Below are 27,276 nucleotides of genomic sequence, written 5' to 3' on the forward strand. Positions count from 1 at the left end.
CAAAACAAGTTGCATGCTTTTCAACCTCCCTTCTTGTACAAGATCCATATCCTACAACTGCAATCCCTCGTCCTTCCCAGTCCTGGAAAAGCTCCACTGCCTCCCAGCCGCAGGAAGGCCTTGGGTCAAAGAGAAGGGAAAGTCACCTTGCCCCTCTGGCCATTTCTTGCCGAATCCACCTCATCAAACACTCTTGATGTTGCAAACTGAGAAGCCACTGGCACGTTCAAGGTCAATACGACAGCCACATAAACACGTATCTTTCAGGAATGAAAACAAGAACGAAACCACCAATACCGCTGTTGGAGCCAGTGACAATGAAACTACATTCCCTGGTAAACGCAGTCTCAGAAACCACACATGCTAATGAAACGTGCTGCTTCTCTGGGACCAGCAACAGCAGCGTCAACATTTTGGCCTCCTCTGTAAATAAAGACCTGAGTAAAAATCATCACTTTTCCTTTGGGAACCAAAAGAGAAATTCTTCAGTGCTCCCGTTGCTTCTGGTTGATGATTTTTCATCTCGCTTGCTCTGCCTCAAGCCACAGACAGAAAGAACTCTGGCCATCTCTGCCCCCATAGGCAGCTGTGTAAGAATAACACTTCTTTATAAGAATTTGAGGTATAAAATCCATCAAACTCTCAAAACTGAGATGTGAAGCATCTTGTTGATTTTTTTTTTTTTTAATAGAGATAAGTTGCCTTTTTCGGTCAAAGACTGAAATCCAATAGACACCAGGAGTCAATAGACCCACCCCGAGAGATGCTCTGGATGTGGCGGGGCGAGCACCACGTTTGGGCCACTTAGCGTGGAGGTGCCTTGGGTTTTTTCCAGCATGTGGGAAATAAGGAAGACTTCGTGGAAACCATGAATCACAGCCTTTGCGGACTGCATGGTTCTGATTTTTCTTTGTTTTTGTTTTTGTTTTTGTTTTTAGGGCTGCACCCGAGGCATGTGGAAATTCCCAGGCTAGGGGTCTAATCGGAGCTACAGCTGCCAGCCTCTGCCACAGCCACAGCAACGTGGGATCCGAGCTGCATCTGTGACCTACACCACGGCTCATGGCAACACTGAATCCTTAACCCACTGAGCGAGGCCAGGGGTCAAACCCCCAAACTTATGGCTCCTAGTTGGATTTGTTTCTGCTGAGCTGCAGTGGGAACTCCTGATTTTTCATTTTCATTTTGTGAGGAGGGTGGTCTGGCTCGGAGACAATTCGCATTTGATTGATACGGGTGTCTCCTTTTTTCATGCTTGATTCAAAATTCAGAGTTCAAATTGAACCTTATGAAGCATACCACATATTATTAATACGGCCATCAAAGCAACAGGGATATCTCTCTCAATTTGAAATTTGATCAATAGCAATTCATTAAGAATTTACTGAGCAGCCATCCTAAATGAGATCAGGTGGGTGAAAACACTCTCTCGACTCAGGCACACTTTCATTATCTGCAGCCTCTTCTCAAAAGATTATGTCCCAACCACCTGCTTACAAGGCGGAGTGTGTGAGGTCACAGGGCACAATCAATATCTCCCTCTTAGGTGGTAAGGTGGTGATGTTTGATCTATGATGTCAAAATAGAGTCTAAGATACATGGGGACATTCGTACAGATTAACAGGGAAGATGAAGCCTTTGGATGACCAGCCTCTCCCCGAAGGATGCTTAGTAACATTTTAAAGCAACTTTCCTCCCCACCTCAAGCCGATTCTCCTTGAGCTGCATGCTCCATCCTCTAGAAGTGCAAATGTTAAAGGATGCTTACATCCCGTGCCCCCAGCAATGCAACGCCCCATCTTCTACTGTTAGGCATTAGTGAAGTGTTACAGGTGACATCACGCTCACAAGGAGAAAGAGAGCTATCTGAAGCTAGGGGTTGGAGGAGAAAGAGCAGGACCTTTACCAAGGGGGTTTTCTAGGAATAGAGTCAGCTGGTGCTTTAAAATATGAGCAAGCATACCTCAGGAGCTCCTAAGGGAAGACTGCCACCCAATGAAAATACGAGACCAGCCATCTATGACACAGAACAACGAGGGCTGGGGACATGTTTCTAGTTCTCTGTGCTTCCCTGAGCTCTTCCTTCTCTCCAAAGACTGTCTGCAGAGGGAGAAGCATCAGCAAACATGGCTTTGCTCACCATGCCATTGATAACATGTGATGGGTAACAGATGAATGTCTATGCATCAGGTTCTGTTTAATGTATGTCTTTGAAGGTTATGGCACACTCAGTGACATGGGAATGAGCTGTTCTGTCCTCCCATGTTGGCTAAAAGCAACACATTAGTAAGATCACCTCATCATTGTTTGGGTCATACTTGTGGCTTTAAAAGCAAAAAATAAATAAATAAAATAAAATAAAATAGAAAATAATAAATCTGCTGTTAGTTAAGGCACTCACCTATCTTGACATTTAATCAAGTAATTCCATGCTAATGAGAGTCCCCACATAACTGTTCTGAACCACATCAAAGCAAAAAGACAGGCATTATTTGGATGGACACATCATGCAATTTTGCCAATGCCCCAGTTTCAAAAACAGAAGACTGTCTCTCTCATGTCCTGCTCCTTGGAGTGTGTTTTAAAAGAAAGGAAACAGAGGATCTTTGACTAATGGAATGAAGATCCCCTTCTTATGAGACAGAGATAATTATATTCTCCAAGGCCTCCAGCTTTACAGATTCAGTCTTTTAGGGCCTATAATATATACCCATCATTCCATAAAGAGCCCAAATCATCACACATAAATCTGTGTGGACCCAGACATAATGCGTCCCCAAACGCACAAGTCCCATGTCTGTGTCCCTGAATCGCCTCTGTTCCCTATTTTAACACGACAGCACTGATTATACCTTAAGATTTGATTGTGGCTTCGTTCAATGCAGCCTTACTTTTCTAGCTTATGGATTATTAAAACCGGAAATAAAACAGCCAAGTTAGCAAAAGGCCTAATGTCTTTTTAGACAGCAGAGCCTAAAAGCTCCAGCTATACTCCAAAAATGTGTCTGTCTGTCTTTCTGTCTGTCTTTCTTTCTTTTTTTTCTCTTTCTCTTCCTTCCTTCCTTTTTAACTAAACTTCCTAGCATGACCAACTGCAGCATGTGAAGGGGGGGAAAAAAAAAGGATACTGAGACTCGGATGGATGCATCAAGAAGTAGCAATGTTTGTTACCTGCAGAGGTGTTACAAGAAATTTCATCTGCTGCAACGAAGACGAACTGATTTCTGGAAGAGAAGATAAAATTCACAATACTGCTCGCTCAGGGGGAAATGCACTCTCTCTGCCAACTGGTTGGATGGATTCAGATGAGGGGAGGGGGAGGGTGCTGCGTTTGAATGGATGTTGCGAGGAAATGTGCAGATACATCTTGGACTTAGAGAGTTTATGAAGATCATGGAACAGGCATGCAGGGAGCCCTTCAACAAAACCATGGTGACGTCAGAATATGGACCATGTATAAGCTGTTACACCGGAGTATTACTACTACACATTACTAAAATGTCAGGAGTATTAATACGATGTGTTACTAAAATGTCATCATGTCAGGATCTAATTCTAAGGCTAGGGTATTTCAAACTGAGCTTATGTGGATTTCTATGCTCAAAGGAGACTACAGTAAAGAAAATGAGACTATCAGAAAAAGAATATATTGCAACTAGGTAGGAAAATTATAAATTCCAGACTTAATTATTATAGTGTAACATCCCCCCCCCACCCAAATTTTTTTAAAGGAAAGAAAAAGAAAACACTGTCATTTCAGAAGAGCATGTTAAATGGTATCATGTTACGGATAATAATTTCCTCACCAAATGAGGCTTTTTCTACATAAAGAAGGTAAGAGAACCCATGCACTGAAATAAACCCTGTCTTGACAAATTATTTTTAATGATGCCGTCTTAAAAAGAAAATAAAAATGGAAAATGCTATTTCACTTTGATTTAGTAAATCCAGAAAGATGATAAAATTCTCTTAAGATGTTTCCAGCTGTGGCATTTCCACAATGTAACGTGTTCTAATTCAGAGGTACTATCTGCTTCTCTAGAAATAAGAACGTCTGTGTCAGGCAGATTACAAAAATATCCCAGTGAGACTGGCTAGACTCTAAAATGCCTTAGAAGCAGGAGTATTAAGGCTTCTCATTCTCATTTGTTAGATTTTTACTGTGCCTATGAATCATTGTGAACCAAGATAAATGTGTTTGGGGTTTTAGTTTGATTGGTCTTATTCCAACGTTTCAAAAAGTATCTAGTGATTAAGCATTCCTTCAAACATCTTAAGAAAGTTTTACTGTTGCAAGAGTGTACCCCCTGGAATATAAATGGAGCTACCATTTGAAAATTCACTAGAATTTAACATTCAGCTGAAAATTCTTGGCTTTGCTGCACCAATGAAATCTAAACAAAATGATACATGGTCTGAGGATGGTATTTTTTGTTTCTCATCCACGTAACAAAAGTTATAACTAAGTTCATTTATCACCGCTCTTAAAACAGTAAAAGTTAGGAGCTCCCGTTGTGGCTCAGTGGTTAGCAAACCCAACTAGCATCCATGAGGATGCAGATTTGACCCCTGGCCTCGCTCAGTGGGTTAAGGATCCAGCATTGCCCTGAACTGTGGTGTAGGTTGCAGACGCAGCTCGGATCCCGCATTGCTGTGGCTGTGGTGTAGGCTGGCGGCTATAGCTCTGAATGGACCCCTAGCCTGGGAACCTCCATATGCCATGGGTGGCCCCAAAAAGACAAAAAGCCCCCCCCCACAAAAAGCCCAAAATAAACCAAAAAAAGGTAAAAGTTAATGTGGTTGGATGTTTGTCATCTTTTTGTTCTGACACAATTTTGGGGTCCCCATCATATCGGACACCCAATTTTCAAGGTTGGGTTCAATGTTTGGGTTGACTCTTTGTTTTGACATGCTCACCTTGTACTTACTCAAGGGATGTAAAACAGGTAATCTGGTTTACCCAAAGGGGCAAGGTCTTTGGAATAGCTATCTACTTATCTAGGTGTGGGGTGGGGGTGGGGGGGTCATTCATGAGGTGGCTTTGTCCAGTCCCTACTCAAAGAACTATCACTGATAGCAATTTTGAAAGAATATGCCGTGGATTCTGCAGCAATGCCAATAAGGGGAGATAACATATTCATAAAAAAAAAAAAAAGGAGCCATGTAATGTATCCATTCGGTATTGACCCCCCCGCTTTTTTTGTCTTTTGTCTTTTTTGGGCCACCCTCCCCCAGCATATGGAGGTTCCCAGGCTAGGGGTCCAATAAGAGCTGCAGCTGCCAACCTACCCCACAGCTCACAGCAATGCTGGATCTTTAAGCCACTGAGCGAGGCTAGGGATCGAACCCGCATGCTCATGGATGCTAATTGAGCTTGCTAACCACTGAGCTACAATGGGAACTCCCAGTACTGACTTTTTTAATCCGCACAAGCAAGCCCACTCCATGCCAGGAAGTCTACCCTCATAGCTCAGATAAATGCCTTTCTAGAGAGCACATTACTTCTATGAGTCAACCTGTGTGATCACCCCTTCCTCTAAACCCCCCTTTCATCAACTGATTGTTACTGCAAATAATAGGAAGGATCTGGCAACTAGTAGCCTGAGCAGGGGTACCCCACCTGTCAGGCCAAAGAGGGATTTGAGTAGAATAAGTGGCAGGTTTCATTCTCTCTGTTAGGACATTTCTTCTTCTTCTTCTTCTTCTTCTTTTTTTTTTTTTTTTGCTGTGGCCATGGCATATGGAAGTTTCTGGACGAGGGACTGAACCCAAGCCACAGAAGTAACCAGAGCCATGGCAAAGACAATGCTGGATCCTTAACCTGCTGAGCCACCAGAGACCTCCTGTGATGACTTTTTTTTTTTTTTTTTTTTTTTTAGGGCTGCATCCATGGCATATGGAAGTTCCCAGGCTAATCTGAGCTGCAGCTGCTGGCCTACGCCGCAGTGACAGCAAGGCAGGATCCGAACCATCTTTGCAACCTACACCACCAATGCCAGATCCTTAACCCACTGAGCGAGGCCAGGGATCAAAGCTGCGTCCTCATGGATACTAGTCAGACTCATTACTGCTGAGTCAGGATGGCACAGTGCGACATTTTTATATAGAGTTCTATTTCTCCCCACTTGAACTTGAAAATAAATGATATATCTCAGACTGCCTGTAAAGGATATGCCCTTCTGGGTGAAATCATTTAGCCCAAGTGACCAGAGAGGTATTAGCAAAGAGATTAGCAACTCAGTGGAGAAGTCAGCTGTCCACCAAGGAAAACCAAGTGATCAGAGCAACACAGGGGTGAGTCAGTTTCTGTTTCTTTCTTTCTTTTTTAGATGCCAGGACTCCGACTCTTACTCATTCTCAGGGCAGCTCACAGAGAGGATATTAAGTCAGTGATGGGGGTGGCTTCCCTACAGAGGCACTTCCTAACATGACTCTGAATCGTCACTTCCTCCAAGACGCTTCTAGAGCATTCTTGGATTCCGTTTTGAATATAATGTCACGGAGCCTTCAGAGGGATAATTTTGTTCTGCTTTAACCACAGCGTGGGGTGGCTGGATGGTGTACACTATCCATGGTCTTTCTGTCTAATCTCTTCCCAGACTTGATAACCTTCACAACGGTGTTCATGGACCCACCACCTAGAATCTGGATCTGACTGAGTCCTGTGACTTGCCTTATCCTTCCTCATATCCCCCTTTTCATTTGAGGCTAAATCTCCTCTCTTGGCAATTTTCTTCTAAAAATCACCCATGGCTGAATTCTAAAGAGTCAAATTAAAATAAGAGTCAGCCAGGTGGCTGGAGGGGATGTGAGAAAGCTAGGTACCAGGACACAGAGAAAACTGGCACAGGGGAGGGTGGAGAGAAAGGCCAGATGGGAAACCGCCTCCCATCAAATAATACTGATTTTGTTTTACTGTTAAAGATTCTGGTTATTTATCATGCTTTGGCCTCTTCATTCTTTTTTATCCCTACCGTGACATTTGATGCCACTCATGGCAAGTTTCCAGTTGTATCCAGTGCTATGAATATAGAATGTAACACACACACAACACACACACAATGATGTGTGATTAAAACTCTCTCCGGCTATCTATGAAGACACCCCCACAGCCTGAGAAATGGGTCCTCAGACCTGGCAGATGGCAGCCCCAAGGTGGCAGTGGGACAAAGTCAAAACAATTCTACCTGTAGGCTCTGCAGCATCTGTTGGTTATAAGGCAGAGGTTCTCCAACCAGACTGCCCATTATAATCAGCTAAGAGTTTTTAAAAAACATCAACTACCAATGACAAGTCCCAATCATTTAAGTCGGAATCTTTGAGAGTAGTTCCCAGACACAGGTATTTCCAAATAGCCTCTCAGGAGATGCTAATATGTCCCCCAGCCTTGAGAACTAACTCCCCACTGTACGAATATTCCTCTGAACATATGTGCCCTGCTTTTGCAGGAAGTAAGAGTTGGATCTGCCTTTTTTTAACTTAAATTGCACTAGTGTTGACCTCCATCCTTTATAAATATTACTAATTATTGATAATTTTAATAAATAGTTTGATATGTTGCTTATAACTTTGACTTTTTTAAGAAACTATGCTTACCAGGTGCTTCTTTTGTTTTTTATTTATTTATTAATTAATTTTTGGCCGTACCCTCATGTCGGATGTGGAAGTTCCCAGGCCAGGGATTGAACACGAGCCATAGCTGAACCAGAGCCACCTCAGTGACCACACCGGATCCTTCACCTGCTGAGCCACCAGGGAACTCCCCAGATGCTTCTTTTTAGACATGTGAAATGAAAATGGAACTATATAATCAGCAGGTAGCTGCTCATCTTAAAAAGTTGCTGGAGGGAGTTCCACACCGGAAATGAATCCGACTAGGAACCATGAGGTTGCAGATTCAATCCCTGGCCTCGCTCAGTAGGTTAAGGATCTGGCGTTGCTGTGAGCTGTGGTGTAGGTTGCAGAGGTGGCTTGGATCTGGCGTTGCTGTGGCTCTGGCATAGGCCGGCAGCTACAGCTCCGACTGGACCCCTAGCCCGGAAACCTCCATATGCCACAAGTGCAGCCCCAAAAAGCACAACAACAATAACAAAAATTTCTGGAAGGGTCCTGTGGCATCCGGCCATGAGTGTTTTCTGAACAGTTAAATATAACATGGAGAGAAAAAAGGTGGTCCTAACAAAATCTTATTTGGTCTCTTTCCTGAATAGTTCACGCGCTCCTCTGATGGTGAGTGAGGGCTTGCTACCAGGCACCCAGCTAAGATGAAGGGATGTGATGCTGTGCTCATGGCCTTTGAATCACTGACAAATATCTTTATTGGACTTGCCTATCTGAAAGCTCATAATCTCACTTATATTTCAGTTTTATCACCTTGAAAGAGAGACTTATTTGCTTGTAATCACCATTTCACCTCCCTTCCCCTGACTCCCCAGTTCTAAAACTCTGCTCTAGAATTGTACAACTCCTATTCAGATTCAGATTTTTTCCTGCCCTGGTGTTATTTATGTACATATTTTTAGTATTATATTGCATGTCCTTCAAGAGGTGATGGCAAATTGTAGAATGAGATGGAGTATAAACATACAAGCAAGTGAATAAACAGATTGACTCTGGACGCCTCTGAAAGGGTCTGTCCTGATATATATTTATATACTTATATATAAAATTATATTTAGCTTTTTGTGTGTGTCTTTTTGTTTTTTTAGGGCCGCACCCACGGCATACGGAGGTTCCCAGGCTAGGGGTCTAATTGGAGCTGTAGCCACCGGCCTATGCCACAGCCACACCAGATCTGAGCCGTGTCTGTGACCTACACCACAGCTCACGGCAATGCCAAATACTTAACCCACTGAGCAAGGCCAGGAATCGAACCCGCAACCTCATAGTCGGCTTTGTTTCCTCTGCGCCATGACAGGAACTCCTAAAATTATATTTCGCTTGTAAAGCGGAATGCCTTAATGCTCATTCAAAACTATTTCCTTGTGCCTCAGCTCCGATTGGCAGCACTGCCTACTAAAGTTTAAATTGAAAAGGAGTTCAGTACTGTGAGTCTGTCCTCTCTTGGAATGTTCCACCGGAACCCTCTGGGTTTGGAGAGTCAAATGCAGGTCCTTCCACTTCTGGAGTGTTCGTTTCTCCAGCATTTAAGAATCTCCCCAATTCCCACTGGGCCTCTTTTCTCGGCTCATGTGAAGCACAGCTAATTCTGAATCTAGAAGTTGAGCCAGGTCACGTACAAACTGGGTTCCAATAAAAAGCATTTCACCTTTCTGGGCCTCAGTTTCTTCATCTGGAAGATGGGGGGAAAATAGCACACACCCGTTTTGGAGTGTATGTGTGTGTCCAGATCAATGAGAACATGAATATGAAAGCACTTTGGTTGGGGGGGGGGGGCAATGCCATTTTTTTTAGAGGGTCGTGAGAACTCTTGAAGAATGCAGTGGGTGCTCCCTCCTCAGAGAGGCCGGGTGTTTGGCTTGGGCTTCTCTGGTTTTAGGGCAAGAGGGGGATAGTTAAGAGCCTTCAGGGTCATAGGTCATTTTACAGGTGGGCTGGGGCATCGAGGAAGGCAAAATTCCGCCTCCACTTTGGTGGGAAAGGAGCTTCTCGTGTGCATGGTACTTATGGCTGGCGGACATGGCTCTGGCAGTTTCTCTGCAGAGTACCTGGGCTCCCTAAGGGAAACAGCCCTCATGTGAGGGAGGGGGCTTATGGAAGAGCATGGGAGGGGTTCAGGAGGAGCATGGGGTATCCTGGCTAAGGCTCTGGAAGGTTGAAGGGGACATGCTGAGAAAGGTGTGGGCCCACTGTGGAATTATGTGCAACAGGAAGTGAGCTGATGATGGAAAGTTCCAGAACCTTCCTAATCCCTGGGGGCTCCAATAGCCCACTATCCCATGGCCTTGGCCTTCTCCCCCATTAGAGTGGGAAAAGGACAACCTCAGCAGACTTGGTATGATTTTTTTTTTAACTCTTTGTGGAGCAACCTGTCTTACAGAAATCTAAAGCAATGTTGACTGGGGCGGGGGGCGGGGGGGAGCTGGGTTTACACTGGGTGAACTGGTTGTTTTCCCTGTGAAGCGATGCACCCCTGGCAGCTTGAGCTCCTCCTTGGGCAGAAAAGAGAAGAAACACCCAGGAGCAGGTGACAGAAGGACAGGCCGTCTGATGTCACGGTGCCCAGCTGCTGCTTCCTTCAATATTTTTTTTGCCCAATCGTTTTCCCCAGCTGTGAGATATGATGCACACATAAAAATAGTTTATAATTCGGTTGTACAACCTGCTTCCTGGTGCGCAAAGCGATGATGTAGTATCACGTGTATTGTGAAATGATTACGACAATCCAGCTAACTAACACATCCATCACTTTGCACAGTTACCTTTCTTTGGGTGTGGGGAGAACACTTAAGTTCTACTCTCTGAGCAAATGTTGGGTCTATTTTCCTAGGTCTAGGATGGAAGTCAAGATTTCAAAACAAAACAAAACCTTCTAGGGTCAAGAAAAAAAATATTCTGGCTCAGAAAACCTGCTGCCACAGGAAATGACCCATTTTTGAGCCAAGAAGAAAACAAAATATGCCCAGAGTTTAGTGACATTGCTGCTGCTGCTGCTGAAGATGAGAATAAGACAGTAATAGGAGTATCTGATGCCACTTAGTATCAGGTGCTATTGGAGGAAATTTCTATTCATGATCACAACCCCAGTAAGGCAGGCATCACTCATGAGTCCCACTTTAAAGATGAGAGAGTAAGGATCTAACAGGTCAATTAGTTTGGCCGTTTTACCTGCCCATAGTAAGTAACTTACTGAGAGTCAAGCTCTAAATCTAAATGTCTGATCACCTTCTGGAGGTGACTAAGCCAAGATGTGCCAACACGTGTGCCAATCAAAAAGTAGAAACAGTGAGCATACAAGAACCTGCTTCATTCACATCTTGATCCAGCCAATGACAACTTGAGCAAATCATAGGTTCCCAGAATGTTAGTGTCACAGTGTATCCTGGAGATTGCCTTGTCTAACATGGACCTGCACTTTTAAATGGATTCAATGCTTTCGAATAACCACAGACTGTCTGAAAAAAATCTGTCCATCAGCAAATGAGTAAGTGATAATGCCATGTTTTTCGCCACCTCTTTCAGTGTATAGAGCAATGTTCTCCTTTGTCTCTTTCTGATGCTAACTGGTATGATGCCCTCCCTGTAGCAGATGATAAAACAGAGGCTCAGGAAAGGGAAGAAAAGTCAGGTGTGACTTTTCCAAGGTATGTTTTACAACAGTGTGACTCTACAGTATCATGCAACCAGTGAGAAGATCGTAGCGTGGAATCACTTCATTATTCTTGATCTTTTTTTGGGGGTGGGGGCACACCTGTTGCATATAGAACTTCCTCAGCTAGGGGTCCAATTGGAGCTGCAGCTGCAGCCACAGCCACAGGGGATCTGAGCTGCATCTGTGACCTACGCTGCAGCTTGTGGCAATGCCAAATTGCATTACCCACTGAACGAGGCCAGGGATAGAACCTGCATCCATATGGACACCCGTCAGGTTCTTAACCTGCTGAACCACAATGGGAACTCCTATTCTTGCATCTTTGGGGGTAAAAAAAAGTGGCCCTAGGCTAGTTGAGGGAGGGATCATGACAGAAGGAAAAGTGTGGGTTGCCTAACCAGAGACAGCTCTTACTTTCTCCTGGAGGAAGGAAGAGAGCAGAGAGAAGATAGTCACAAATCAACAACTGACCACTGGTGCAATATTTGTAGAGGGAGCATTCATCCAGAGTCAACATTATTGACTGCCTATTGGGGTAGAATTGAAGTACCTCTAAAAAGGTACTTCTCTCACTTCCTAAAAATCACTAGGGATCTTCAAAGTGCAGTTCTCATTTGTTTTTTGGCAGGTGGCGGTGGGGGGCGGGGAGCAGCATTTGAGAGTCTGCATTTCTCAAGTTCCTGGTGAGGCCAGTTTGGCTGATCTGGGAACCACACTTTGCAGGACAGGGCTCTCAAAAGGAACCATGCCCTCCAATCTTGAAATTTTAGAACAGACTAAGGCAAGCATGCCTTGCCCTGTTTGTTTGCTTTGTCCTAAGTTTAAGACAGAGACATTGAAGAAGGCAATCAAAAGAATAGTAGAGAAACTATCATTCTGGGAAAGCTGTGGAGCTGGTATTTTCCAGGACACTTTTTTTTTTTTTAAGTGTCCCCACCCCCAGGGCTCAAATGTTAGTTATTAGAAGTGGGTCAACAAACCCTCGAATGATGGAGGCATGATGAAACAAAATTACTCCCTCATCTTTGAATGAAAGCAATCTAAAAGTTCAAATTACAAAATTGGACCATGAAAAGAGATAGGGAGAGAGAAGATGCTAGAAGCATTTTCTTGGTAAAGAAATTCTGGGGCTGCAATAACAGTGGGAACAAATGATCCGGGTTATCAGATGTGTGAGGTATCATCTCTACATGATGTGAGAGTCTTCAATCCCGGGCCCAAGACGTTCAATCTAAGAGATTAAGATAATTAAGGGAAGAAGATGTTTGGCCTGGATTCTATCTCATCTCCCTACAGATCTATCTGAATATTCACACATCCTAATGTAGCCCGAATCAGCCTGAAAACAATAAGTGGACAAGGTATTTCCTCCTGATAGAGATTCCCTTACTGTTTCACCTCTCACCTTCCAAGCTATCCTCCCCCTAAATTCTGAGAGCAGTCCCTATTCTAAGTGTGTCCTTATGTTACTTATAGATGAGATGTACTATGGTTTGGAAGAGAATCTAATTCCAGAGGAATCAATCTCTGTGATTCACACCAGCGAGAAAATCACGAGCAACTCTTTGTTTCTGTCCATTGATTATTTACAACCATGTATTAAACACAAATGTGAAAATAAAACAGAGGCCACGTTTAAACAGAAATCAGTCAGCCCTTCTGGAAAAGAAGCCTAGGTACAAGAACCAGAACTTGTTTTGATAATGTTAAAAGAAATACTAGAAATTTTTGGAGAAGAGTTTCTTCTTCCCCTCAAAGATAGATTTTCTACTATATCTTTGTTTTGTTTTGTTTGTTTTTAGGGCTGCACCTGTGGCATATGGAGGTTCCCAGGCTAGGGGTTGAATCGGAGCTGTAGCCACTGGCCTATGCCATTGCCACAGCCATGCCAGATCTGAGCCCCATCTGTGACCTACACCACAGCTCACGGCAGTGCCAGATTCTTAACCCACTGAGTGAGGTCACAGCTCGAACTGGCATCCTCATGGATACTAGTCAGGTTAGTTAACCGTTGAGCCAGGATGGGAACTCCAGAGTGGGTTTCATTTCTCATCACATTCCTGAATGCTTCATGAGCTCAGAGTCTATCCACTCTGTCTATCTAACCAGACTGAAAACGGACTCTTAGGAGGAAAATTCTTTATTTGCCATGGAAATGGCTCGTGCAGAGGCTTCTCTGCACATGTCGTCATCAGATGTTTCTGACTAGTTCCAGAAAGCACCAGACTTTCTCACCTGCCTCTAAACCCTTCACAGCTGAAAGATCCTGATGGCGCTACTTAAAAGATAGGTTTTATTTGCTTTTTTTGTGGCCTATCAAGTCAATGATCTGCAACCTGAAAAGTATGTAATTAGGCCATGACATGACCAAAGGAGTTGTTACATCTTGTCTTGTCACTGGCAAGCACGTCTACCCACATGGCTGTGACGGCTATGGTCTATTGAGTTTGGAATTTCATTTAATATCTCCCCAACTCCTTCTTGGTCCAGTCTGTTGACTATTACAGGCTTGCTTCTTTTTTTTTTTTTTTCCTTCACCGCTTCAATTAAATTACATATTCATCCAACAGGGCAGAACAGTTGTTAAGAAGCCGTTATAGATGATGGGCCAAAGGCAATTTGTTCTTGAAACAAAAATTTGAGCACTCTTGGTGTGTGTGTGTGTGTGTGCACGCACGCACGTGTGCACATGCTTGTCTGTAAATTAAAAATCAGGGAAGCTCAGGAAATACGTCTCTCAGTGACAGCCATCTTCCTTTTCATCCCTGAGAGCTTTGTGCTCATAAACAGAAGTTCCAAAACCACACTGATGCCGCCCACCCCCCAACAGCTTGACATTCCTTCCTTCACTATTTCCCGGCCATTTCTCAATACTTATCAAACAGAATCTGTGTCAATCAGTTGGCAGAAAATATAATTATCTTAGTTATCGTAATTTGGTGAATGCTCAATCAGAACCATTGATCCATAGGGAAAATAGATAAGTGAAAGCATGAAATTTCATTCGCTGTGGAAGCATGAAGTTGTGTCTTCGTTAGGATGGGTTGAAGTCGCAAGCCTGCCTTTGCCCTGATTCCATAACAATAGCATAAGGAGGTAGGAACAAGCCAGGACCTGGATTTGAAGCCCAATAGTCAATTTCCCAGAGGGTACATCACCCTGCCGAGACCCGCTTCTCCCATCTGCACCCTGGCATAACCACACATGTTCTGTCTGTCCTGGGACAGTCCTAGCTGAAGCCTGTTGTCTCAGAGTCACTGCTAACAGTACATCCCTTTCTCTGGCACCAGTGTCCCATTTGAAATGATCCACCTATGGCTACTCTGACTATACTCATGACCTGGCCGCCAGTCATTTGTTCCAATGTTTTACATAGTACCTGACATGCAAGAAACACGACCCCAAAATTAACTTCAATAGAAATCTACACGGGGAAAAGATAGAGCAGTGGCAGGAAATATCATCTAGACTGTTCACTCTAAGGAAACCTGACATATCAAAATCCAAACTTCGGAAGACCAACCCATTGAAAAGCCTAGGTAGAAAAAAAAAAAGAAAGAAAGAAAGAAAGGAAAGAAGAAAAAAAGAGTTTTCATAAAAACACAAACCAAGCAAAACAAAATAAACAAATTATTCATAGAACTCAATGGATTAAAAAGGATTAGATTTGCACACAGTTCTACCTATTATATTTTAAAAAGTCTTGTCTACCCCATCGTTGGTTGGATAGACTTGGTCATTATTCTTCCTAAACGCTGATTGACTCTGAGACCAGTTAAAGAACTTCAGTTCCCACTGAATGTATGGATTTTAGAGATTCGGGGGGAACTGAAATATCCTAGTTATTTTGGTTTCCTCCAAGCTCACACTTGCTATCCAGATTTAAAGCTCTGAGTGGACTCTGTTATGGGAACAGACACTAAAACATGAAAAATTTGAATTTATGAACATGAAAATAAAAACAAGACCATTTTATGGAGTGCCCTTTATGTGCTGAATATGTCATAGGCGGTATCTCAAAAGCTTCCCAACCACTCTGTGGGGTGGGATCAGCATACCCCAAGAGATGAGGGGATGGAGTGCAAAGAAATGACTTCTCAAGGAGTTCCCGTCGTGGCGCAGTGGTTAACTAATCCGAGTAGGAACCACGAGGTTGCGGGTTCGGTCCCTGCCCTTGCTCAGTGGGTTAAGGATCCGGCGTTGCCATGAGCTGTGGTGTAGGTTGCAGACGCGGCTCGGATCCCGCATTGCTGTGGCTCTGGCGTAGGCCGGTGGCTGCAGCTCCGATTCAACCCCTAGCCTGGGAACCTCCATATGCCGCAGGAGCGGCCCAAGAAATAGCAACAACAACAACAAAAAGACAAAAGACAAAAAAAAAAAAAAAGAAATGACTTCTCAAGATTGCTCCATGAAGATGCCACAGAGCCTACAGATCAAGGGCAGAGACTTTAGCTTTCAGGCTGAGCTGCATAACTTCTTTCCCCTTCCCCATCTGTAAGATGGAGGTGGCAACGCCAGTCTAATAGGGTTGGTGTGACACTTCACTCACTGTCTTTGTAAAGCACTTCGAACAGTGCCTACCACGTATTAAGGACGCCATAGTCATTGTTATCATTGCTATTATCATAATTACTGTTATCATTATCACAGAGAGATGGTTTGCATCGGTTTGCTCAGCTACTCTATTCAACTTTAAGATATCTTAGTCTTGAAGCCTTAAGACTGTTAGTTTTAACAGTGTAAGTAATAAAAGTCCTCTATTTCCACCTAACGAGCATCTTAATTGGAGCATGCTCAGATATATGGTAAGTTTTAGGGAAGAAATTTATTTTCATCTGGTATGTGTTCCTTGTAAGGTGAAGTTCACAGGCAAGACGTGTTTCTTTCCAGTTAACCTAAAGCTGTCTTGAATAATTAGCTTCACTTTCTCTTCCTGGTGGGGGGCCTGAGTCACCCACAAAACCAAATGAATCAGTTAAGGAAGTAAACTTTACACCAAAAAGAAGAAATGTAAATAAAAATAAGAATATATCATATACACTTCTAGGTATGAATATATATTTCCACCTGGTGTTCTAATAGAAAAAAAAAAAACTGGATGTGCTTTTCTGGGCACTGGGGTACAGAGGATATAAATAAAGGCATTAGTGACTCATTTTGCTACATTTCTATTGCAAGAGCATCTTTTTCTCTTTCTAATTGCAGAACCCAGGAGAGCTCATCAGGGTGGGTGAAAACACCAGAGAAGATTAAAAGCCAAAATCAAGAGCAACTTCAACAGGGCACTATCAAAAAAGATACAGAGGGGCAACTACTGTTCACTGCCACATTTTAACCCAATAGGTTAGAATCTGAGTCCAAAATAGCTTCCTTCCGACTCTGAATCCTTGCAAAGATGGCATGTATACATGTCTATCCACCCTGACCATCCATGAACCAAGCCCTTGGTTCCTCATCCATCTGGGAAGACCATTCTCAGCATCACCAGGTTTTACGATGCTCTCGCTCTATTTTTTTCCACCAGTGGATTTCTCCAAAAAGATTGAAAATGTAAATAAAATGTAACAGAGAGTCTATCAGAGAGTTGCCAGCTTTCATTTTGCCAAGGAAGAACGTTACAAACAAAACTGGCTAAAAAAAAAAAAAAAAAGAAGAAGTGTAACAAAGCTACCATTCTCTTGTTGTCATTACTTCCTCCAAGAAAAGCTATTTCTCACAGCATACCGGAGAGAAGCATGGATAAAGCTTGGCCATTACCCAGACAAGGGAGTGGACAGCCACCATACACCGTCCTGTTCCCCTTCTGTCCTGGTAAACCCGTGACCATGTCAAAAGACAGGGTCTTGAACTGGCCACGGGAGATAATCTTCCACGCAAAGCCCTAGGATTAGATCTTAAACTCCCTCCTTGCACACAACACAAAGAATGGGTGCAGGGGCTTGCTTCTGCTTTTTACCCAGCAACGAATGCGACCCTTGCCGAACTTGGTTCACCTAAGAGGAGTGAGGAAAACAATGAAACTTCCCTCCTTTGCAGTGTCTACCCTCATGAAAAGATCCACATTATCCACTGGCGAAGCCTTCTTGTATTCTACCCCTCAGCAAGAAAAGGTAACATGGTTACATCCCTAAAGTCAGACAGTCTTTTAAATGAACCTTTCTACCAAAACAAACCAAAAAACCTTAAATGGTAAATTAAATTTTCCGTGCAGGGTGCTTATCTGCTTTGTAAGCTGGCAACCCCATAAGTTTTACTCTATATGATTTGATGAGGACTCCACATAAAATGATGTATTATTTTATCTTTTTTTAGGGCCGCGCCCACAGTATGTGGAGGTTCCCAGGCTACGGGTTGAATCGGAGCTACAGCTGCTGGCCTACACCACGGCCACAGCAATGCAGGATCTGAGATGTGTCTGCGACCTACACCACAGCTCATGGCAATGCCGGATCCTTAACCTGCATCCTCATGGATCCTAGACAGGTTAACTGCTGAGCCATGAATGGAACTCCCGGTGTATTATTTCACATGCAGTTGTTAGCCTTACTTTAAGAATGGCATTTCTCTATTATTTAATCTGAGTTCAGGAAGTAAAAAGTCCTAAAATAGAAGGGGAGTACCTGCCGAATGGAAATCAGCTCAAATCCCTTTGCTTTTTCAATTTAGAGCAAACTAAGGTTGTACACAAGGATTTAGTTCTATATCCTGTGGTTAAGCTTATGACGAAATATTATGAGGGTAGAGACAGTCTTTTCCTATGTGTCCAGATTTCCTTCTTTCCTTCCTTCCCACCTTCTTTATCCCCCTCATTTTTTTCTTTTTCCTTCCCTCCTTTCCTTCCTTCCTCCTTCTCCTCTCTCTTTCTATTCACCAAACTTACCATGTATGCCTCTGTTTATCTATCCCAACGCTACCTTTCTATCCATCTATCCACCCACCCATCTATGTGTGTATCTATCACCATCACCCGTGCAACTCTAAAGAGGTATAAATCAGTCTCGCCATCACCCCTAAACGCATGACTATGTATTTCTACTGTGTGCTAAGAAAGAACTACTAATCTATTTCTCTTTGAGGTAAAACCTTTTTTTTCACAGGTTATGAGTATCACACTTAAAAGACGTTCTGATAGGTGCCTTGTGACTGGCTGAACTTGACAAGTCCTGGCCTCTTTGTATTAAGATTTTTCCCAGTACTCCTATGAGTCCTTTGTGAGGTCCTAAGGCAGAACAGCATGTGTGTGTGTGTTTATTTGTTGTGTATACATCTATTTTTCACATATGTTAATGAATTATATATATATACACAACACACATATATAGGTATAACTATACTATATATATATATTTTCTTAATGCAGAGAGATAACTGATATTATAGCATTTTAATTGATTGTCTATTAAGCTGACCTGTATGAAATTGCCAATATTCCACCATTTGAGGCACACAAAAATGACAATTTCATACGGTACAGTCTAATACTATGTTGCCTGTGAAACTTAAAGGTCTCAAAAAACAAACAAAAGGATAGAAAATAAAACAAAGAGAAGCCTGTTTCTTGTCTCTTGCTCAGCCTAGGGGCACCTGTATGGCTAGGGTTACTATAAAGCTGCTGACTTTCAGGGATCTTGAGGGAAATGCAGGTCTTACATGAAAAACTGGCCCAGGGTAACCATCAGGGCCACGGGATTGTCGTGAAATCTCCAAGTGAGCCAACTCTATTACTCTCTTCTCGAGCAGTTCTGCATCTAGTCTTTTCTGCCCTAATGTGCAGGGGCGCTTTCATGCATTGGTTGTTAGGGGATGTTAGAATGTTTAGCAAGCAGGACAAGCATGACGAATGTCTTTTTTGGTGAGATAACATTTTCATCAAAGCTATGTACACATCAGACATATTTCCCCAAATATCTGTAGCATAATCCATTGAAAAGGAAATCTTGCCTCCTCCCCATCCCCGCCCCACCCCTGCCTCCCAGCTTGGCTGTTCAAAGATGCAACAAGGACCCAGTCAGAATACACAAAGAAACTGAGAGCCAATCAAGAGAGAGAAGCCTGTCCCCAGGCTTAATTCAAGCAAGCCATTCATCGAGCTAATGGGATGATGAACCTGTCCAATCCAGAACAGACCATGAACACATCAGCAACACCACGTGGCATGCAATGACCAGATGACCATCGGCCCCACTGCCATGCTTTCATAGGTTCAAGCTCAGAACACACTCTCCCGTGAGTGTCCGGACGGTTGGTTGGTTGGTTGGTTTTCGCCACATCCAAGTGAGGTCAGAAGTAGAGATGTGAGGTGAAGTCAAGTGCTTCCCAAATGTTTCCTAAATGCACGGGGAAGATGTTTGCCTATTCTTACTAAATTCGTCCATGAGACTATAAATTTCCCTCCTCTGGTCACGTCTTTTTCTTAGGGAAATCTCTGCCCACACCATATGGTCTTCACTCTGGAAGGGTAGCCTTCAGAAATCTGCAGGGTACCCTGAGATCATCAGCATGTGATCCTTTAACCAAGAAGATGATGGCAGGAAGTTGCAAGGTGGCCATTAAGGACCTTCTGGCGGGTCCTGAGGTTACTGGAGTTCAAGATTTTTCCAAAGGCCCCTGAATCTTTAATTAGATGAGGGCTTAATTTGTGCTGATTAAAGGTAAAATTCTACCAACTGGGGACATCAAACTTCTTTTGCTTTCAAGATGTGTGAAGAGTGAATTGCATGATTACAGAGAAAGTTTGTTGCAGTTTCTCTTTTGATCAAGTTGACAGCCAGTGAGCATCACCCAAACATTCTCCCTTCCTGCTGAGTTTCCTTCCTATTCTGAAGGGGTTTCTTTAGGTTAAGAAGCTTTTCTCTTAGTCATCCTGCCTGTCTTTTAGAAAGTGCAACGAAAGAGTCTCTCACTACTGATACTGCACTGTGATGGAGTAAAAACAAATGACAACATAATTGCTCTGAGATAATTGCAGATACTTGGCATCTTTAGCTTCAAGAGCTATTCTGATAATTTCATATTTTCCCCCAAATATGTGTCTTCTATTAAAGGGTCTTCCTTCTCTTTACCTGCCTTTATTTTTTTCTTTTTAGGGCCACACCTGCGGCATGTGGAAGTTCCTGGGCTAGGGGTCAAATCCCCAGCCACAGCCATGGCAGATCTGAGCTGCATCTGCCCCTTATGCCACAGCTTGAGGTAATGCTGGATCCTTAACCCACTGAACGAGGCGAGGGATTGAACCTGCATCCTCGTGGATACAAGTTGGGTTCTTAACCCAGTGGGCCACAAGGGGAACTCCTACCTGCCTTATAAAAATAAAAGCAAGTACCATCATTTTATAAATACACTTTACAAATCAAACCAGAAACATCCCTTTAAAGATTGTTTTCTGGTAATTTAGCTATTATTGCATTTCTCTCAACGCAATATTTCCATAGGTGGCAAATGTCTTGCTTATAATAAAGTGAAATAGGGCTAGTAATCAATTTCCACAGCAACCAAAAAACCTAATGTGCAAATTTTTTAAATGAACAGCAAGAGGCCAATTACATGGACAAGAGTATATTTAGTTGGTTTTCTCAACTGAAACTGTTACATCAAAGTGGGAATTGCAGAGTTATTCAAGATTTGCCAATCCAAGACTGAGGGCAGTTTTTCAGTAGGACATGTTGCCAGTGAGAAATATTAACAATATTAAAGTAACAGATTTCATACATACATTTGCATATATGGTCTCTCCCAATGGCAGCAAAATTTTAACTTAATTTCCAGTTGAATGCAAATGGAGATGGCCAGACACTCAAGTAATTCTAAGAACAGTATTAAACGTTGTTTATTTTTTTCAAATGTCTAGATTGGTCTTATTGAAGAAAGCAATTAAAATTAGATCTTCATAATTAACCTTTTGCAGCTTGGGGATAGATGCACTCATACTGAGAAGCGAGATTTAAAAAAAAAATTCGAGGAAATAAATCTGTGTAAGATTCTTATAATTATGCAGCAGGCTAAAGTTACTAGGATTATAATTATATACAAAGTGGGTGTTTGAAAATTTAGCATCTAAAGATATTTTCATAAAAAATAATTAAGGGTTGTAGATGAACCGCATTACAATGGATAGTTTGGAAATCTTCAGTGTGCAGAATTTAATAGCATTAAGTCTTTTCATTTGTGTAATGATCTTGAGTATGGCAAGATTGTCATCATTTTCATTAGCTTTTTTGACCCTCTCAATTTCCCTAAGCCGGTGGCAAAGTGGACTGAAGAGAGCCACCTCCGTGAAACATTCTCTGGCATCCTGGCAACTGATGACTGGCTGAATGGATAATTGAGAACTGCGTGTTGACGACTGTTTGGATTCCCTCAAAGCGTCCCTTCAGCCTAGAGAACTCACTTGGGCTGTTCCTAAGAAAATACTAATGGTACCTGCACATAACCAGATGAAGAGATCTCCATTCTACCCTGCCAAAGAGCCGTTTCTTATGAGTAGATGCATGGGGGTTTTCCAAGCACAGCTTTCAGGGTTCAGGCATTTCTTTGGCTTTAGTGTAACCTCAGAAGGATTCTGTAGCTACTGGGAGTTAACGACACACCTTGTGAGAAATGGGATGGAACTGCAGAGGAAGCACACCACAGCAAACCGAGAGAGGAACAAGAGTCACGAGAGGCCAGGTAGGAGGACCAGTGTCTGCTGACACTCCCCATTCATGAGTCAAAGACATCGCCTGCTTACCTGTCTGACCCAGCATGCCTCAGCCACACATGCAAATAGTTACCATTACCACTTTATTCATGAAACATAATTTTAAATAAAAGGAGTCATCACCCAAAATAAGCACCCTCAATGACATCTGTGCATGCAGAGCATCTGAACATTCACATTTATGTCCTCAGAAAACAGAGCCAACGATTTGCATTCAATGTGGGAACGCACCCTTTCTTGTTTTGTTTTTGCTTTTTTTTTTTTCAAAGCATGTATACAAGAATAGCTGTGGCTTGCCATTTCAGAAACCGAGTCATCTGTGAAGCCTGGGTAACGGGTAATAGAGCCTCTCCATCCCCCAGTCCTCACCCCCGCCATCCAATTCTGACTTCTGTGTTTCTTAAACCCACTTCTGTCCCTCTTGCTGCCAGTCTTAACATGTGGTGAGCATTACGTTCGTAAGAACGGTCACTGGGCATTGCCAAGAAGAACGACTCTCCTGATGAAGGCCAGGGACACCTCCCCCATTCCTTTGAGTTTGGATTTTAAAAGGCACTAAGGGGAAATGCTTTCCTAGGTGTACAATGATGTACAAATGGGAAATGGGGTGCTTAAATCGAGGTAAACCTGCAGGACTGCCTCCCGGTTTTCATCCTACGAGTTAGATGCAACCAGGGTCTCACAGAGAAGACCCCGAGGAGGGTTGTGCAGGGGGTGGGCTTTGTGCTGTCACCGGAATTGTGATCTGCAACACAACTCTGCATGGACAAACCACCACACTGTCCCTATGTCTTAGCAGAGAGGGCGAGGGTTTAGATGAACAAGGCATCCTTGTACATTTTCTATGTGGTCCAGTGTTGATCTTCAGCGGGGGATCTAACTTTTGGGGTGCTGCCTCCCCAGCCGTCATGCATTTGCACCAAGACCAGACAAGAATCTCATCTCCCACCAGCTAAGTTAGTTGGCAGGTAGCTGTCAAGCACGAGAGAGAAGGAAGGACCTTACCTGTCACTGTAGGCAGCGGCAGTGGCGGGGGTGGGCTGGGCGTAGCGGTACGCAGCATAACCACCCTAAAACACAAGGAGAAACTGGACTTAGGAAAGCGGATGAGGCCGACTCCGGGCGCCCGATTGTGAGATCGCAGCAGAACAGCAGTTCCCCACATCTACCAATCTAAAGTGGAGGTTAATGAAAGCTTAGTATTGAAGCACAAATATCAAACGCACCAGAAAGACAGGGAGTGGACGGCCAACCCCAGCTGCATGTTACAAGGTTAGCCGCTGTGAGCATATCCCAAAGGGAGAACCCAGATCCCCTTTGAAAGAGATGTACCTACATGTTAATTAATGGTAATTGTTTGGGGGTGGAGAGGATTATGGGGAATTATTTAAATACGTTTTATACTTTGCTGAACTTTCCAGATTTTCAAAAAATGATCACGCTCTGTTAAGCTATTCACGTAGGTCTTATTCAAATGATCTTTGATTACTTCCTTAAAAACCCAAGATAGGTCAGGCCAATGCCCTGATGTCATACTTTTATATTTATTTTAAAAATAAGATAATGCTTGGATTGAAAATTTATTAGGAATCTCTTGCATATGTAGTCGTTCAACCGCTAAAGCAATTACAGAGGACTGTCTTTAGCTTTCTAAATGTCACGTAATGATTTGAAAAAAAGGAATGGTGAGTGCTTAAAAATTCTGTCTTTTCAGCTAATGATATCACGGTGGTTCACATGGGGAACTTGTTTGGTGTGGAAAATATGATAAAGTCTTCCAATTTGTAAATAAAATCATTAGGAGAGAAAAAAAATCTGAGAAAAGAATAATTAACATTTAGTTGTATGTACCAGTAATTGCAATTGTTCAATTAAGCAGAGGACAAGCAAATGGGCATATTCGAAAGGAATTGTGTTCAGTGGAGCATTGATTATCAAACTGTGAAAATAACAGAGCTTCTTGCTCAGCAGACCACAGCGATACATCAACTGCTGTCGAATGATCTTAGCACAATTAACAAACAGGATCCAGTCTCCACTGATAACACAGGGACCATTCAGGATCTAATTAGAATACATGGTCCCATAATCCTCTGGGAGGCAGAAGGGTTCTCACCCTCACTGGAAAGGGGTAATTCCAGACACTCTGGAGTCAGAGGGTCTCAAACAAAAAAACAAAACAAACAAACTTGGTATATTGGGGAGATTTAACGGTGTCTTAGCTGAAAGAGTTTATTATATTTGGCTCCATAGGTAGTAAAAGAACTAAGTAGTAGGGTAGGAAACAAATGAACAAGAAGATTGCAAAAAGATGTATCAAAAGGTAGATACACTGGTCTTTGTAATTTCTTTCTACTCTCTGCCAATCCCAGCTAAGTTTCAGAGTAAATTTGTTCTCACTGACATAGCAACTCCAAAAAAGCTGGTTTCTCCTTAATCAAGTTTGTTCTTTGGATCATTCTGGAAAAGACACATCCAAGACATCCTGACAGATAATCACCAATAATTTGGAGCCAGTATTTTCTTTTTTTTTTTTTAAGTCTCTCTTGAAAAACAATGTGGAAGTTAAAAAAAAAAAAAAGAAAAGAAAAGAAAAGAAAAAGAGGTCTTAGCCAGACACCACCTGGTGTTCCAAACACCATGTTCTCTAATTAGGAACGGAGAAACTCATTAAATGTGCTGAGCTGTTGTAAAACCAAAGCAGTTGTCACAGGAGCACCACGCTCAAGCTACAGACTGATGGGCTGAGGGGAAACTGGGTCACCAGATTTCTGGAGCCATTCTTTTCATCTGCTTGCCCATCTCCTCAGCTTTCATCCTGCAGCCACAAAGACACAGGTGTGCAGATATGTATGTTAGACTTAATGAGGTGAGGAGGGGCTGGAACTGGCTTTCTGATTGCCAGGAGGCATTATCTGTAACCAGCTGAGAGTTCTGAGTGGAGAAAGTTGAGTGTGCGTGTGTGATTTTTTTTCTTTCACTCCCAGAACAAAACCCCCAAATTACTGCAAAGATCTTTGCGTTGAGTGCCATGTGAATCAATCATGATTTGGTGACTGTGAATTTGGTCCCAGATGGCTTGTAAACTCTCTTTGTTTGAACTCTGTACAACTCCCCCAGCTTCTGCAATGGCTTCCAGCAACCCAGTTGGTAGAGAGTTTGATAAGTGGGAAAAACTGTGGCGGTGCAAACAGAACACACCTAGGAGGAATCTCACCGACTACTAGGTTGACAACTTGCACATCCAACGGATGTGTGTACACCTGGGATCCTTCTGCACAACAGAGAGGCTTGTCTGTGAAGCTTTAGGAAGGACCCATTCTCTATATATTTGCCTATGAGCTGGCCACTTGAGAAAGTAAGTGTGTACTTCCATGTGAGACAGGGCCAAGTAGCCAATGTCTTCACACTTGCCTTTGTTATTTAAGAAGGTGTTATAAACCTGATTCAAGAGTCAAAATCATGGTCTGCTAAAGTCTGTGGAGCCAGTGGAGGGATTTTGACCTTGGTCAGTGAGGTCTTTGTTATCCAGTAGACCCGATGATGAGTGAAATGTTCTATATCTGTGCTGCCCAACATGCAGGCTGCTCATCCTAAGTTTACTGAACCCTTGAAATGTGGCTGGCACAACAAATGGAATTTTTAATTCATTTGCGTTCATTTGAATTTAAATGTGAATAGCCACGTGGGGCTGTTGGCTACCATATTGCACAGTCCAGGTCTAAGTGATCCCTGAAATGTGTAATAAGCGGAAAAAGAAAAGGATTAGATGGCGTGATACCTCCACATCTGTATACTGTATAACCTTCCTTTGCTATTTTTCTTCCATATGAAATCTGTTTAAGGGGAAAACCAGAGTCGTGTATTAACGTGGTGTATTTGTGCATACACTGTAAAATGATCGAAAAATTAAATTGCTTTAATTTGCCTTTCTAACAGGTGACTCTAATCAATTTTATTGCCCCATATTTTGCAGCTCGCTGAGCATAGCCCCAGCTTCTGCAAGGTTCTGGGGTAATGTCTGAAAAAGAAAGCATTCTCTTCCATTTGTGGTCACCAAACCATGTTCCTGCTGAAAGTGGTCCTCCCAGACATGGGGACAAAAAATACGTCCTTCACAATTAGATTTTTACCACCACCCAACCAAAGCGCGGGTGGGGCGGGGGAGAGAGAAGGACAAGATAGTTCTACACTCCCTACCTCTTTTTTTTTTTTTTTTTTTTTTGCCATTTCTTGGGCCGCTCCCGTGGCATATGGAGGTTCCCAGGCTAGGGGTCTAATCGGAGCTGTAGCCGCCGCCCAACGCCAGAGCCACAGCAATTCGGGATCCAAGCCACATCTGCGACCTACACCACAGCTCATAGCAACGCTGGATTCTTAACCCACTGAGCAAGGGCAGGGATTGAAACCGCAACCTCATGGTTCCTAGTCGGATTCGTTAACCACTGCGCCACGACAGGAACTCCGCACTCCCTACTTCTAAAACATACTCTGCACATGCTGGGCAGCAAAATACAAATGTGACCTTATAGAAAGTATAGCTTTTAAATGGTCATTATGGAGCTCCTCTCCCACCACCATGAAGGATACAGACTCACATGATCAGAAACACTTCCTCTGTCAGCGAGACCTCTGGAGGGCCATGGGGTGGGGTGGGGGGCACTACCAATGAAGGACCTCTAATGATGCCCCCAGGTATCATTTCAAAGCAGTGCTTGGTGGGATATTCATAGTGACAGAGAAAGGCAAGGTTTCATGACCAAACTGGTTTGAGAGATGCTGAGTGAAATGAAATGAAACTGGTTACTCACTTGCGGAACTTCACAAAGCAGTACTGATAAGCCCTGTGGATCTCCGCTGCATCTCAGTGTGGTTTGACAGTGGAAATCACGCTCTGAAATACTTTTGGAAAAGATGTTCAAATAGCCAAATGGCAAATTGCTTGGGAAGTGATATTTTTGTGTGCTGGTGGGGACATGGGGAAGGGTAGGACTTAACATGTGTGTTTGTGTGTGTTTCATGGACTTCATCACAGAGGCCCCCTCCTTTCCCAAAATATCCAAGGATCTCACTTTGTGCAAAAACAGGTGGATTAATATATACACAACCTTTATGCATGATAACATGTACAAGAATATTTGCAAAACATCAAACTGAATTATGAATCGTTACTCTTTATCTGCATGATATGTTCAGCTGTGTTTAAAGCATGAAGAAGTCCAGTTTTCTTGAAAGATGAAAAAAAATTGATTTTGGAAATTTTAGTTATTTGGCCCTCTCCTAAGTCCAAGTATCCATTTTTTTAAAT

At 42.9% G+C, this 27,276-nt stretch overlaps 1 protein-coding gene across 17 annotated transcripts in view; it reads right to left on the minus strand.

Annotated features, from left to right (window-relative positions):
- RBFOX1 (RNA binding fox-1 homolog 1) overlaps positions 1–27,276 on the minus strand; it is a 1,607,565-nt gene that overhangs the window by 23,177 nt on the left and 1,557,112 nt on the right. For 8 of the 17 annotated variants that reach the window (XM_047780552.1, XM_047780554.1, XM_047780551.1 and 5 more), the window contains 2 exons: positions 22,974–23,038; positions 3,172–3,224 (listed from right to left, as the gene is read on the minus strand). In XM_047780552.1, the coding sequence (XP_047636508.1) occupies positions 3,172–3,224; positions 22,974–23,038 (118 nt within the window). Of the gene's footprint in view, positions 1–3,171; positions 3,225–22,973; positions 23,039–27,276 lie in introns of those variants that run through there. The other 9 variants (XM_047780546.1, XM_047780555.1, XM_047780550.1 and 6 more) reach the window with 2 other exon arrangements.

This window comes from Phacochoerus africanus, chromosome 5, assembly GCF_016906955.1.
Source record: "Phacochoerus africanus isolate WHEZ1 chromosome 5, ROS_Pafr_v1, whole genome shotgun sequence".
Classification (NCBI taxonomy): Eukaryota; Metazoa; Chordata; class Mammalia; order Artiodactyla; family Suidae; genus Phacochoerus; species Phacochoerus africanus.